Below are 15,981 nucleotides of genomic sequence, written 5' to 3'. Positions count from 1 at the left end.
TTGTAAATAAGACCTACCAGAGCCTAAGTAACTTGAAAACATACTGTTGAAACTTCCTCGTGTGTAAATGCAAATTTCATGAGCCTGTTTGCTTCTGATGATAACTTTGTATTTAAAAGACATAATTGCATTTGAAGAAACATGGTAGCTGTGAGCAGTTACGATTAGATAGTTAAATTCAACTCTTAATTGTTTGTAAGAGGAAAATCAGAATGTAAATGTATTAAGTATAATAAAGAGGCAGGGTAAAAACGCAACTTGTTTTCATTGAAGCAGTTCAAGAAGAGTGTAACTTCTGGGAACGTACTTGGAGGGATGATGCCTCGAGCTTTGTATTCTTTCTGATGCTGATTAATATGCTTGAGTATAAGAAAATAAATGTAATGAATACTAATAACTTCTTGCATACCTCTATTTGTCTGAGGGAAATAGCTGGTGGGAACATGATGTTCTTCAAAGGAGTTGGTAGGAGGAAGGAGATAATGTGTTGTTTCAGAGAGTGGAGGTAATTAATCTGAAATGAATAAAGTTAAGATGGTAATTGGGCTTTGCATGGAATCACACAAAATCTCATTTTTGTTTGGTAATACGCACTTCAGTAAGATATCTGATAATATGGATAGCAAATTCCTGAATTTCTCCATCCCCAACTTGGAAGGTTTCATTAATGAGTAGCTGTGGTGTGATAGGGGTTGATTTGGCCTAATGGGAACTCCTGAGGTCAAACCTGGAGTTTCTTAGATGGTAGAAGTGGGGATGAGCTGCCTTGGGAGGAGTATAGAAATAGCACCCGAGTTGATATTCTGGGGTGAAATTAGGGAAGCCTGATTTCCTAACTGGGACGTAGGGACAAATATACAGCAAGATCGAGTAAAGCATCATCCTGCTGTTAACTTGACGTAATTCTTGCCTCAGTGTTTGCTGGTGAGATCTGCTTTAGGATTTTACAGGTCTCTGTGCCAGAGGGGGAGACTGGGGAGGGTAAAGACCCTGGGTGTTGTAGGAGGCAATTGGGTTAGATAATAAAAGGAAAATCAGTAGGCTGTGTCCCTGGGTGCAAAGAGTTTCTGTAAAAGAGAAAGCTCAGGGTGCTGACTGCAGTATTTATTGGTCTACATGGGGATGTAGAGAAAAGAGCCAGAATTTATCTCTGCCACATGCAGTGTGAGGCAAGAAGCAACGTGTGCAGGACACAAGGGTAATATGCTTCACAATCCATAGTTAAAAGGCTGTCTGGAGAGACTAAATCCTTGGAAATTTTCCAAAATCTAACAGGCTAAAGCTTTGAGAAGCCTGACTGCACCTGCAGATAATCTGTGTTAAGTTAGAGACTAGGCTCCATGACATCAAAGTTTTTTGGTCGTCAAATTGTTCTATGTTCTATGCTGTCACACGTGTAATAGGGCACTGCTAATTTAGTGTGGCCCCCACATGGCAATGAGGAATTTAGATGTTCAGGCAGTTATATTCTCTCCCAAACATGGGAAAAGAGACCGTTTCATAGAAAATAATCCTTCACACTGAGTTTACTTTGGAGACAAGGCAGTATTGCAGAGGGTAAAAGTTCTATACAGAGCAATTCTGCAATGCTCTTTGTATGTTAGAGTTTTTACAGTACTTCAGAAAATGCAGGCTACTTGGAAATCTGCTGGAAAAATGTAGTTTTCACATGGAAAGTCCTCTGAATTATCTTGCAAACATCATTTGATTTAGTCTTTATGCCTGCATGGTATTGTGTGTATTTCTGAAGTCCAATGGCCAACATGGGAGGCAGTCAGCATCCGTGTGTTTCCACACACAGATCAAAGCTGATGCTAGTGGTAGAGGTGACTAAACTAAAACAGGGTTTACCTCAGTTGGTATGGAGCTGTCAGAGTTTTAAACAGGTTTCAGGTTTGATCAGGGGCATCCCTGGGCTTGACAGGAGTCGTTCATTTCAAACCATTACCTTTGGAAGGGGCTCCCTCTTGTGGCATTCACTGGGTTTACAGAGCAGTGTTTCTTTGCTTTGCATAACTCTGTTCCAGTATAATGAATGGCCTGCCTTCTTGACGTGATTTATGAATAATATGTGCTGAGAGCTGTTAGAGAAAATGTTACTATCTCTGTAACTGTCTATATGCCTTTATATATGTTTTTTTTACTGTTCTGCAAATGTTACTGAATGGGAAAATTGATACTGCTTTAAAATGCCTGTGTTAATTTATCAATTGCAGATATAGTCTGAGATACTTAATTGTAATCTTAAGGTGTGTTGTTTTTACTGTTGGCTGTTGCTTTAGTTTTGCCACGCAGAATAACGCCACGCAGAATAACGCCACGTAGAATAACGCCATATAGAATAAAGTATATGCTTTCAGTTTTTGAAAATAGGAAGAGCACCCTTAGCTAGGCCCAGATTAAATAATCTTAACTAATGTGTGTTGAGCTAAAGCCAGACAGGGTTGAGCTTCTAACAGCTGTTAAGTGTTCACTTGTGCTGTTGTTAGGTACAGCCACCAGGTGGAGGTAAAATGCAAAGAAACAGTCACTAATCAGAAAAGAATTGCTATTCTATGGTTGCCAAAGACCAAGTTTTTAGTTTTTTATTAACTTATTTTTTTAGGGGTTTTCTTAAGTCGCTGCAACAACATTGAAGGGAAAAAAAAAAAGGAACCTTCCTCCAAAAGAAACCACTAGAACTGCTTAAAGCTTTATATATGTTAAGATCTGCAAACGTCTTAGGCAGATTAATGGTACGATTTGTATAATAGTAACTATTTATTTTCTGGGTGTATTTTAATTTGATTTCTTATCCTAAGTTGATAATTCAGAAATGTAGTAGGGGAAGAAGGCCCTCTGTCTTCAGCCAGCGAAGTGGGTGGGAAGAAAGAGAAGCGGTAACCTGTTGAAATGTATACATATATATTTATATATACTGATAACATACATACATGTATTACAGTACTGTCCTTACCTCTCGTAATGTTAAATTTCTATTGTAGCTCTGCAGTTTCATGTTGTGTATCAGCTCCTAATGTGTAAATTTTAGATTTCAGCTTCATAGACATCACTTGAGATGTGTACCGCCATCCCGCCCCGTACATATTATATACATCTCTTAGCGCTGTTTTGATCTGTAGATACATGTAACACAGTTGTTGAAATTTTGACAACTATATATAAACAATTTTAGTTAGTTCTGTTTGTTAGTGTCAGATAATTGAATGTACTATTTTCCATTAAATAAAATGTCAGAGATTGGAAGGTTTCTTCCTCTTCCTCCCCCCAGAAAACCAAAATTGGATAGTATTTCAGCTCAAAAACTTCTGTACATTTTCTGGAGCAGTGGGTGTGTGCATACTTACGTATAAATATATACACACGTAAACAGAACTTGTTATTGTATTTCTGATAAGGACCGCTGATTACATTCTTCCTGATGTTGTTGTGTGTTAATGTTCCTTGCATGGTAACAGGAGCTTCCTGACAGCAAATTCTAAAGAGAAAAATCCCCCCCTTTGTTAGCTAAGTTTAGCCACCTTCAGGCAGTTTGTTTTCTCTAGCATTTCAGTATTGTATTTCATGTGTCATTTAGATTTTTCTTGTCTTGTTTTGTATCATTTACTTGGCTAAGCTTATGTCCTAGCACTATCAACTGATGAAGTACATTCCCCTGTCATTTTTCTTCCTCCTTTAAATTTTAATATTTTACAGGGGAAAAACATAAGACTGGTGAAAGTCTTTTTTTCTTCTTTTCTTCTTCTTTTTAAGGAGCGAGTAGGTGAAGATAACTCCAAACCATTTCACATTTTGAACTAATACAGGAATTTTATTCTATGATGACTTCTCATAACATGCAGCACATTCGTCTTCCTTTTTTTTTCCAAACTGGACAATTTTTAGAAAGGAAACAAGTCTGTATGTGAGAAAGAAGGTGGTATTTTGATTTTGATGCTCATTTTTGGATTTCATGTGATATACTGGTCACGTAGAATTGTGGATATTTATGTGTTTTTCTCAACTACAAAATAGAAGCTGTATTTTCAAGTTGCAGTACTTGTAACACCAGCCAAACCTGATAGCTATACTAAGATGAAATTGCAGGTTAAGCTACAGTACTTCTCTAAGAAGAAATAGCATCATGTAAACATCTGATAGGATGATGTTGATGAGTACATATTTGTTTCAGGTGTCCATATCAGAAAATCTTAAAACAGATAGCCTTAATAAAAGTCAGTTATCACTTCATATTGCTTCCTAAACCTTTTGCCTCCCTGCAGATGTCACATGTGTTTTACAGATGTCCTAGCAGTAGTCAGTTGCTGGCTTTTCTTCTAAGTCAGAGTGGTTGAGGTTGGAAGGGACCTCTGGAAATCGTCTTGTCTATGCCCCTGCTTAATGTAGTCAGTTAGAAAAGGCTGCTCAAGGTAGTGTGCTGTTGGGTTTTAAATAAACCTAAAAGTGGAGATTATAGGATGCCTCTGGGCAGCCTGTTGCAGTGTTTGACCACAATGACAGTGAAAAAGATTTTTTTTTTCCTTCTTGTTTTCAGTTTGTGCTTATTGCCTTGTCTCCTTTCACTGGGTACCACTATGGGAAGTCCAACTCCGCCTTCCTTATCATCTTCCCCATCAGATATTTATATACATTGATAAAATCAGCTCTTTTTTTCTTGAAGATTAATTATTTTTGTGGTCTTTTGGTCTTGTTAGAATATATTCCCATTTATATGAAGGAGGAGCCCACAGCTGGATGCAGCACTCCAGATGTACATCACCAGTGCTGAATAGAGGAAGGGTTTCCTCCTTTTGAGTGCTGACAGCACTTTTCCTAGTGCAGCAAAGGATGCTTTTAGATGTCTTTGTTGCAAGAGCTCCTATTTGACTTGGTACCTAACAGGACCTCAGAGGCCTTTTCTACAAAGCTGTTTTCTCACCAATTGGTCCTCAGTGTGCCCTGTGCCATTTGTCTGATCTGTTGAGGTTCATCTGAACAGCAGAACGCTATTCCTTCTATCACTGACAAACTTGCTGAAGATGCTCTCCTTCCTATCATCCAGGTCATTAAAGAAGATGTTAACCTCATTACTCCAGGGCTTCACTACTAGTGCCTGGTTTCTAGCTTGAATTTATACTGCTACTCATAACCTTTAGATCCTAAAAGCTTAGCTAGTGTTCAGTCCATTCATTGTCCAGTTGTCTATTATGTATTTCATGAGCTACACCAAGGGAATGTTCTGGGAGATGATGTTGAAAGCATTACTAAGGTTCAGATAGTCTAATACTCTCCTCTTACAACTGAGCTAATTGTATCATAGTGGGAGCTGCTGTTGCTGTTACGTCAGCCTTTCAATTTGGAGGTAGTGATAGTATTTTTCAGAATGTCCACAGTTTGTCCAAGTTTCTCTGAAGGAAAAATGTGTGAGGTAGTGAATACGTAGAACTGATTTTCTTGAGATTTGCTTGTGATAAAGCACTTTTATCTTGAAATTTGTTTTTTGAATATATCAAAATGTGGAATACAGTGGAAGTAGTCAACCTAATTTTGCAGCCTGTTTCCCAGGATTTCACCCAGTTTCTCTCTTGAAGTTGGTACTGGGTAAAGTACCAATTCTTGTCTAAAGCCTATAATGCAGAATGATATGGGTATTTTCTTTTTTAAGCAGTGATCTGTACATAACTGTATATCCATCGCTCTCTGGCTTCTGTTAGTACTTGCATGTTCGCTTCATTGTTGTGTGTAACAAAGGAAAATGTAACATGACTAACTTCTAATATAGAGAAACTTGTAATGTAAACTTTTTCTTGTTCATTTCAGGTTTGTGGAATCTTGCTTCTCTTTTTTCCAATTTATGTTTGTTTGTATTGATGCCCTTTGCCTTTTTCTTCTTGGAATCGGAAGGATTTGCTGGCTTAAAAAAGGTAGGAAAATGCTGTTAAATGCGTATGGAGTAATTGCAGAACATGTTCCATTCTCAGTCCTGATTTCTAGTGGAACAAGTTACAGATCTGGGAGAACTTCTTTGCTGGGTTGTGTACGCTTATGGGAATGTGTATATACAGATGTGCCAACTTGAACGAGCAGATGAAGCGAGTACACAATACGTGGTTGTGAGTAATCCTTAGGAAAAGTCCCACGTACACTGACATCAAGAAAATACAAGAAAATGGTTTAACTTGTGGTTTGTTTTTTAATAGTATTTTATCTGAGGCTGTTTTTGTTTTGTTTTGTTTTTTGAGGAAGATAATTTAGTTGGAGTGTTTTTTTTAGACAAACAAGTTCAATCAATGCACTAGAAATAAAGCAGTGGGAAGGAGTGCAGGCTTCTTAATTGGATGGCTGATTAAATAACACGAGCCAGAGAAAACTGAAAAGCATGATGTGTGAGTTCTGTAAGTTAAAATATAACAAAAAAAAGATTTTATTTAGAGCAGGTCAATTTAAAGGGAGCTTCAGAAATTGTCTGCTTGATCACTACAGGGCTAAGCAAAAGTTTAAGCTTTTAACTTTATTAAGGGCATTATCCAAGTGCTTCTGATATGTGTGGGGCGTACTGTGACCAGTATTAACAATGCATTAAGAAAGCTGTCTTAAATGAGTGGAAAATAACAAACAATTTTCAAGTTTATTGAATGCGATCATGTTGAGAGGATGGACTTTTGATGAAGCATGGAACTTGGGAAAGCAGTTTCTGAATAATGTGATAATAAGAATAATAAGAATAATGATATGTGAACTAAAGAAATGTACTGAAAAATTACTGTAATGGGAGTCGCAGAAAAATGAATTGCAAATGGTGAACATCAGATAACTGAAACTGGGATGACTGTCTGGGGACCATTTGAAGCATATGCTTTTAGTAGTTTTCATCATCCAAAAGATAACACTTTTGTTTTTAATGATACTACACTTAAGGGGATTCCACACCCTTTGGATGATGGTTAGTAGACAGTGAAGGATCTTGGAAGGTGGCCTGAAATTAGGAAAATGGAAAGATTAAGGATGAGTGCAGAAGTCTACTGAGTGGTTTGTGTGTAACATCAACAAGGTGGTGACTGTGGTGCGGAGGAAAACAGAATTCTCGGTTATGTTGACAAGGCCACGTACACAGAAGTGAAGTCACTGTTTTTCTTCTTGGTGGAAATGGGGTAGCTTCCAGACAAGTGCGGCATTTGGGATAGTTGAGTTCTTATAGATACTTGAGGGACCAAGGAAAAGCAAAGAAAGTGTTCTTGGAAAGCCTAGCATGAAGGAAACTTTAATTCAGAACAAATAATGTGAAGAATTAGGGACTTTATTCTACAGTTGAAGTGTCTGGTAACTCCATAGACTGAGCAAGACAGCTCTGTCAGAATGGACCTGTGGGACCCTACTGGGGTGGTGTGTAAATACCTGTTTGGTGTCCTGTTTTGCTGATTGAACTGTAGATGTATACAAATTACTTCAGTGTAAGTTTGGATGACCACATTAATTTCAGCTCATTAGTCTGGCAGCAGATTAACTGCTGTCTGTATTTCTGTGTTGAGTTCTACTTATTCAACTTTGACTACAGAACGTTCTGCTTTCCAACTACTTCCATCGCTTCAGATATCCATAAGCCTAACAATACTTTCAGCAGCTCGGTTTGTCCTTTCAGTTTTCAAGTGGAGAATGTTCCATTTTGCTTTTGTGTTTGTATCTAGCTACAGTTAATGTATAGAAGTAGGTTGTCCGCTCTTAGTCAAGTTTGTCCTTGATTGGAATGCTGACAAGAATTACTACTTTTCCTCCAGGTATTATATTTACACAGTGTGTTCCTTTCACTTGTAGATTGCTGTTGACTGCAACAGTTGTGTTGTGTATCCTAGCTGCCTTAGACTTGGGATTGACATTAAACTTTAAAAGTTACGTTGTAGCTGTTAAACATATGAATGAGGTCTGTTGGTAGCTAGTAACAAGATAAATAGGGTCACCTTTACCTGTTTACACATGGAAGCATTTACAACTCAAGATGAGATAAAACCATAATCTGTCTGTAGATGTCAATAAAAGACTTCCCTTACATTTTAACACATTGCTTAACTCTTTCTCTTCAGAGAAGACTTTGAAACTATGATTACCTTGTAAAATTCTGATGCTTAAAACCAGTTTGTTAATACTTGTGCACGTCTTGTCATTCACTGTATTATATTAATGGGCCAGAGAGATTAAAAAGAAAAAGATTCAAATGCTGTTACGGTTAATTGACAAAATCAGATTCCAGTGATCTTCATTTGAAGGAGCATTTCATGCATGTAGCAAAGCTTGCAGCATTTAAGAGAAGAGTGACCTACAGTAAATATGAGGGTGTTGAATAAAGAGGTTCAATGTGGAATATTTTATCTTTATTCTTTCAGTTGTGAGTTGGGTATGGGGAAAGCAGTTGATTTTAGATACCTGCTTAGATCTAATTTGGATGACAGGACTGTTTCACTAGAGGCTTCTATGGATGGCACCTTAAATGGGTCATAGAATTGCCTTTGTTATGATGAATCTTTGTTCTGATGGATATGTAGTTCCTTTGGGATTTAGGTATACAGTCCAGATACCAATTTGAAGATGTTCTTGTAAGAATTACATGTTGGATTTTAATAGAAGTTACGAAAAATGGATAAGAGGTTCAGATCTGAAATGGACTGTTTTATTTTATTTTGCTATTGGGTTTCTTTGTTCATCTTATATTGTGACAGTAATGTTTGCTCTTATTACATACGGGCCCAAATCCCTAACTTTTATGTTTGCCTGCCTATCATGGATTGTGCTAAAAGTTGAATTTTATCCATCTGTTGTATGTTGCAAGCTATATTTCAGATAGCACAGAGGTTAGTATTCCAAGGTCTGTATACTTTAATTCCAACGCTCTTTTATGGAAGTATTGCCCCCTTAACTGTTTTAAGTTTCATGAATCTGAATGGGTTTGATTAACCATCTTCCAGTTTACTATGTGTTTTTTCTTGGTCGCTAGTATACTTTCTAAATGGCACATGGCCCCTCTTATAGACTCATTGACTTCCCTAGGGCAACAGTTTAAAACAACCAACCACTTGCATATTATGCAGAGGAGAGAAATACGGAAATTAGACACTCACCATGGGCGGATGCAGCGCTGTACTGAAAAATCAAACTGATTCTCTGCTTCGCTTTTAATTAAAACCACTATTTTAATTCAAAAAGGGCATTTGGGGCCTAAAGGAGGGCTGACAGTGCACTTTTAAAGAGTTTAAGTGTTCTTTCTTGCTATAGTTTATTTCCATCTAATAGCAGATGCCATTATTATCTGGAATAAGATGTGTGTGTATATTATATATACACATCTACAGAGATGTGTAAAACTTTATACGCAGTGTGAATTTGTACACACATTTACGTGTAAACAGGTGTGAATTAGGCTTCTCAAGACTACTGAAGTAATCAGAGTTGACTGCGTCACTGTAACATTATGCCTCAGCCAGTTCTATTAACTGAGACATTGGAATATCCTGAAGTACTTCCAATATCCTGCATTAGAATTGAAAACTTTTGCATGTCTTTATAAATTTATTTCTATCTTTGCAGAGTCTTTACATAAAGTTGTATTTTGTGTTTAGATCCTCTGACAGTTCTTTGTCATGGGTCTTCGTGTTGTGTAGTGCAATTATGAAACAAAAAAGGTGTTAGCTGTGTTCATTTATGTCAGAATTAACCTTCCTCTTTAGCATTCTTAAAGAGGAAACTGTTATTTGTAGTTGAGCATCTATATTTTGCAGTGCTGATGTTTCCATGTACGATATGGCTGCACAGAGAGTTACATGAATGCTGCTGTGTGAGGAAGGCAAGCATTTTTGAAGAGATAATTGCTGTACCTTCCTTGACCTTAAAATGTGCTTTCTCTTGATGTAACTTCAACTGAAATTTGTATTTGTTTGAAGATGGCAAAGATAAAGATGTTTAGGAGTAATTTCCTTGTAAGAAAATACAGAAGTGCGATTTACCACCGTGAGAAACTGGTATAGCTGGGTATTGCGTAATCAGGAGTGTAGAGTTTTAAAAAGGCTTTATGAAGTATTTTACCTTAATACTGATCTTTGAACTCGAAGTCACGGCATAAAGTTTAACATGAGCGACAGCAACATCCTGACCAATTATCCAAATTATCCAGACATCCCAAAATGTTCAGAACACAACACACAGAGTCTTTGGATTAAGAGGTTAACTCCTGGAACATCAAAGTAGTGCATGATAATAAAAACAAATAGTACAAAAATTTGAGGTAACTTCCTTGCTTAATTAATTAGGTAGACCAGGTGGAAGCGAAGAGGCCAGAGCTGGTGCTCAGAATGTCTATAAAGCTGAGCAACATGACAGCACAATGGAGGAGGAACAAAGATTTTTTTAATATACTTCTATCCTGTGTCACAGTTTGAAATTGTCCTGGTTTATGTCCCTTTTGGCAAACTTACATAAAAGTGACCCTGTACTGTATTTTATGACCAGATGACTTTTTTCCCAGTGGCTAATTTGTATCAGACCCTCATCTTAAAGACACACAGAAATGAGTAGGAAGTCCAAACAGGTTTGTCTCAATGAGCTTTCATTGCATGCTTTCATTATTTTTGCTCGTTTTTTGCCACTGATCATCCATAAATTGTTGGAAATGAGTGATTAAGGAAGTGCTGCTTAGTGTTAGTGGCACATGCACATTCTTGGTATGTTTTTTGTGGGTGAGAGGAAATCGCGTACTGCACAAACAAAAAGGAAAACTCCTGCTGGGAACCTTTCAAGGAAATTTAACTTGCATAATGTTTTGATCTTGGTGTTTATTACAGAAAATAAGAGTAATATTTCACCAGCTATTGTTATGTGTCAGCTCGGCTCTCCATCTGCTTTGCCATTCCTTGATATCTCTTCCCAAATTCTCATTTAGTTTATTTTAGTAAAAACACCACCTAAAAATGTAGCTTAAGGCAGGTGAGATGGGCCAGTGTTCGGAACAGTTTATTGGGTAGTGCTTGCTACTGTATAAAATTCAGTTGTCGTGGCTGCGAAGTCCTGGTTGTATTAGAAATTCTATTAGCAGTTGCAGCTTAGCCCTTGAAAGTAAAACTTGGGAAGTGGGTTCCATTCCCAATACTGAAATTCCCTGGTTTTTGCTAGTGAAGGCTGATTTCTTCCCTTCCTCTTCAGAGCTCAATAGTTTTGAAAGTGTTCGTTGTAAATATAATTACTTATTTGGGGAGGGAGCACAATGCAAATGAAAGTTGTTTTTTTTTTTTATTTCTGTAAAGATAAGCTGTTATAACTTGGAAGGAGCTACAGTGTATACAGCTTACATCTCCAACATTTGAGTTGGTTGATAGGCTTGTCGTTGCTATTGATAGATTTTCCCACTCATGTTAGACTAAATAAAAGGGCTGAAATCTGCCTAAATTTTGCGTGCTTTTGTGTTACAGCATTTCAAACTTTAGGTAAGTAAACGTCCCAGTCAGTGTAGATAATTAAAGCTGCCGCTTTCCTTTCTTGATGGTTATGGAAATTGTAATATTCTTGTTTTTTTCCATGCTTAGTGTAAACAAAACATTCCCAGTTTTCCCATTAGTAGTCATAGGACTCTGGTTTAATTGTAGATGTAGAGCACCCAAAATATTTTTGGTACATGATGAAAATACAGGAAGTTTGCTCACAATTGGTTTTGAAGTATTCATTTCTAGAAACTGTTTTGCTAATTTCAAGAAGTACTTCATAGAAGGCAATTTGTCTTTATAACAAACGGTCCTGGGGAAGCTTGCTTGGAAATCCTTCCTAATATGAGATTGTCTTGAATTCAAGCCAGTCAGTTTTCTGAATTTGTCCCAATTACACTGCAAAAGTGAATGCAAGGGACTTGAACCTTATTGGAAAACAGCATTTGACTTTATGTTTTATGCTTATTTCTACCTCTGTGGCAATAGCCATGGGCCACTGTGTAATGGCTCACCAAATAGTCCCAAGGTACCCTGTTAGCAGTGGATGTTTATTTGGCATTTAAGCTCATATTTATTTGTCTATAAAATCATTCAGCATGAACTGAAACTTTAGGGCTCTGATCTCTATGAAATGTTTACTAGTATGTAACTGAATTATTGTACATTATATTGCAGACCATTTACTCTTTCCATTAGTAATACCAGAGACAAAAGTTGTTTAATCAGTCACATCAAAGGCAGCTGTTTGGTTTTGTATTTTTGACATAAGCTAACATCTTAAGTTCAGTTATGAAGGCTAGTTCTTTAAACCAGAGTCATTTAAAATGACACCGCTTAATATTTATTAGACTATTTTTGATGTGTAGAAGCAGATCCTGCTGATTTGGGGATTTTGATTTGACAAGATCAGGGCTTCTCCTCCCTTGTTGAAATAAAAGTGTATTTAACTGACAGTTATACAAACCCATAACGTGATCAGTGAGATGCACAGTGGATAGCAGTTAAGGAACATATTTAATGGTAAATCCTGCTTTCCTTGAAGTCTCAGAAACAGCATGTGAACAATGATACCTGGTGATTTTGTTTATTAAGTTGTAGTTGATTCAGGCACATTTAACGCTGACTATGAGAAGAGCTTTTAAAATGACAGGAAAAAGTAGATGAGGATGTCACATTGATGAGTATCTATGCTAAACTGCCTGAAATATTGAAATCACAGTTCTGTACAACCAGATCCTTGTAGTTCTGCAGAGGAAAAGAAAATTTCCAGCAAATTAATTGAAAGAGACTGAGGTGAGTGCATGGTCTGCTTTTGAGGACCTGTGGTTGGAATATGTCATTATACTGGAGATTAGTAGAAGATTAAAATAGATTCGTCTATTAAATCAAAGCAGGGATCCCTGTTATTTGTTCAAAATTGATGTAAGTAAGATTAAGTTAAAGACAGAACCTGGGAAGTGCTGTGTGTAGGTCAGAAAGAGCTTGGGAATGTCAGGTCTGTCCGTTTTTGTATTTCAAAGCCTGGACTTCCATATGTGTAATTTGTGTTGTCCATATTTAGATAGGGAGAAACAAAGGCTGTGCAAGAAAGACAGCAACTTCGTGGTAAATAACATGCATTCCTCAGATCCAATTGTGTTTCAATAAGAGCAACGTAAAAACAGACTGGAGAATCAGTGTCTAGGATGGAGAAATTTGTGGCTATTGAGAAAGAATGGCTTAATGCAAATTTGTTTTTGTAGACATATAAAATATTTCATAAGGCTTTGTAAGACTTCTTAACTCCTTCAGGGACATTAGAAGCAAAATCTGGCCTTTTTGTCACCATAAGCAGATCTGTGGTTTGCAGAATGTGGGGGCAGCTGAGGAGGGGAGTAAGTGGATGTTGCTTGTTGCACACATTGGATCAAGATGTGATGAGATGTGATCTGTGCTCCGTTTCATTGAAGTAGTTAAATGTCAGCTGGTTGCTTCCATAAATTAGAATGTACTTCTTTTAAAAATGCCTCAGAGCAAGTTACGGAAAATAGGGTAACCAGACATAAACTAAAAGTATACTTCACTCTGCATTACGTTTCTGCAGTACCTGCCATGCTATGCAAACAAAATAACAAATGTACTTAGTGTTATTTCAAAAAGCGGATTTCTGACCATTACTTTTCTAGCATAGTGTGAGAAACTGTATTAGATGACTCCTGCATGAGCAGATAGTCATCTGTGAAACTAATCAGGCTCCAGAAGTTAGCACTGGAGCATTAGTTATTCCACCTCATATGAGCCAGGAACTAAATGCATGGCTGAACTTTTTGCTCTCCCCACTCCTACATTGTTCTGAACTTGTACAGCGCAGCTGTTACAGAGTTCTTCTGTACTTAGCATGCTTATGTTCTGTGGAATTAACGTAGTTCTTCACTAAAAGCTTTAACGTGGAGCTGCAGATAAAATAACTTGTCAATCGTTGCTCTCTTTAGGAATACGTAGGTTCTAGAAATAACGTCGTCCCATGGGAGCTATATATTTTTTCTGTTACTGGACTTCTCATGCGCCAAAGCATTTCACTTGGAATTGGAATCCTTAGAAATGACTGAGAGATACTCTAGATGCTCTTTTTTAAGGCAGGAGCAAGTAGTTCAAAATTTTGTTGGAATGGGAATGCATTGGAATTAAGCATGTCAGAATTAAAGGCTTCAGGAAAGCAACGAAGGTGTCTCCAATCCCTGGACGCTTCCATGTTATTTATTTGTTTTCTTGCACTTCTTTCCCAGTTTTTTGAAAGCAGCTTCCAGCATTCTGGTGCTCTGGCCAGTTCCTAGAAATGTGCTTTTTTGACCTTAATTAGCCATGCTGAGATCAGCATCAAAAAAACCCCCTTTCAGGTTTAATTTGATTTTAGAGCTTTAGTAGCAGTCTGTATTCCTCTATGTGTCATTTGCTTCAGAGAACTCATCTTTATGGCTTCTTTCCACCAGACCACTATCATAAGTTCCAAGTCTTCTTTTATATTTTTAGATGACTTATTTTAATCTTCTGCCAAGCTACAAAGAAGGTGGAAAGTATCTATTTTTCTTCCTGTCACTTCAGTGTAGCCGTAAAGATTCTCATCCAAAATTAAGTGGTTGTAGGGAGGTTCACGCTGTCAGAAATCCCATGGCTCCCATGTTGTTGCTGCAGGTGGCTTTGGAAAGTCTGGGAAACTTGGTAGGCGGAGGGAGTGGAGCACCAAAGACTTGATTAGCGAGAGCTGAGCTGGCTAGTGGAGCAACAGAGGAAACTTGTGGAGGAAGAGGGGAGCATGGACAGCCATCATTTTACCTTGTGTATCCTTTCACGTTTCTTCACCCAAATATTTGGGCTTTGTGCTTCTACTGTTGTGTCAACAGGAGATCTGCATCTGTCCCTTATAATGTGAGCTTTGACACAGTTGAATGATGCCTTGATGTGGGAAGAGTCAGACGTGTGCTCTTTCCTCAAGTAGTATGAATCTGTGTATTTCAATCAATGCTTTAGCTGTCAGACAACCAATAAATCTCGTGTTATCATTCTTCCTTGTGCTTGATTTGTCTTGGATAAGTAAATAAACCCTAGGGTTAAAAAAGAAGACAAAACCCTCTTCCATCTTAATGGTGAAGATGCAAACCTTCAGGGAGTCTATAATGTGTTACAGTGCGTATGATACTCTTCTAGGATGGTGGATAAAAAAGATTCACAAGGCAGAGTCACTCCAGTGGGTGTACTGCTTCCTGGAGAGATGCCTTCACCAACCTATTAAATAGGCATCTTTTCTTGATCTCTATTTAGGTAAATTTGGATCTTTGTTTCCAGTTTGGCGTAGGCTGCGCCGGTAATATTGCATTCATGTTTTTAGCTGGTACCCCAAAAAATTCATGAATTCTTTTTCCATCGTGATCCTTTAATTTTCACTTTGTTTTTATTTTCTGTGCTTCTTTATGTAATCTTGATATTTTGTTAGTTGTACTGTATAACTATAAGCTTCTACAGAGTGAAGTGATTTCATCTGCCTCTTCTAGCTCCATTGGCACAATGACATTTTTCAACCTGATACCTTCCATAATTCTAATTCTGTAGTGCTTCTGGTTATGTTTGCGGATGTTAGAATGTGTGTTTGTTGCAGCCACTATCTCAACGAGCACATCTTAAGGTTACTAGGACTTCTTTTTGTCACAAGAAAACAATAGGTCTCGTGTGTGTTTTAAATGTGCTGTGATTGCAGAAATGTTTCCCAGGCTTTCCCTATGGGTCAGGGCATAGTGTAAAAAAAAGGAGTGATGTTTACCTACCTCACAAGAGGTCAGGATGTCCAAGGAGAACATAGAATCCATAGAAACATTGTTAGGACTCCTTGTGTTTAACACACAGTGATTTTTAGTTCACTAATAATTACCTTTTTTCTCCTGTAAAATCTACACAAATTCATGTAAAGCTGTGCTTTTCTTTTGCAGTGTAGTTCCAGAAATGTTCATGTTACAGGAGCTATAATTTGTTCATCAAAATCACTGTATCCAGGTAGTGTTTTGTCCAT

The 15,981-nt window shown here is 37.5% G+C and overlaps 1 protein-coding gene across 1 annotated transcript in view; it reads left to right on the top strand.

Moving 5' to 3' along the window:
• Positions 1-15,981, top strand: part of LMBR1 (limb development membrane protein 1) — a 55,470-nt gene that overhangs the window by 16,170 nt on the left and 23,319 nt on the right. Inside the window, exon 5 of the mRNA XM_015852832.2 lies at positions 5,800-5,903. Within this exon, the coding sequence (XP_015708318.1) occupies positions 5,800-5,903 (104 nt within the window). The remainder of the gene's footprint in view (positions 1-5,799; positions 5,904-15,981) is intronic.

The sequence above is a fragment of the Coturnix japonica genome, chromosome 2 (assembly GCF_001577835.2).
Source record: "Coturnix japonica isolate 7356 chromosome 2, Coturnix japonica 2.1, whole genome shotgun sequence".
NCBI lineage: Eukaryota > Metazoa > Chordata > Aves > Galliformes > Phasianidae > Coturnix > Coturnix japonica.
Note: the sequence above shows the minus strand (reverse complement) of the source record. Positions and strands in the feature narration are given on the sequence as shown.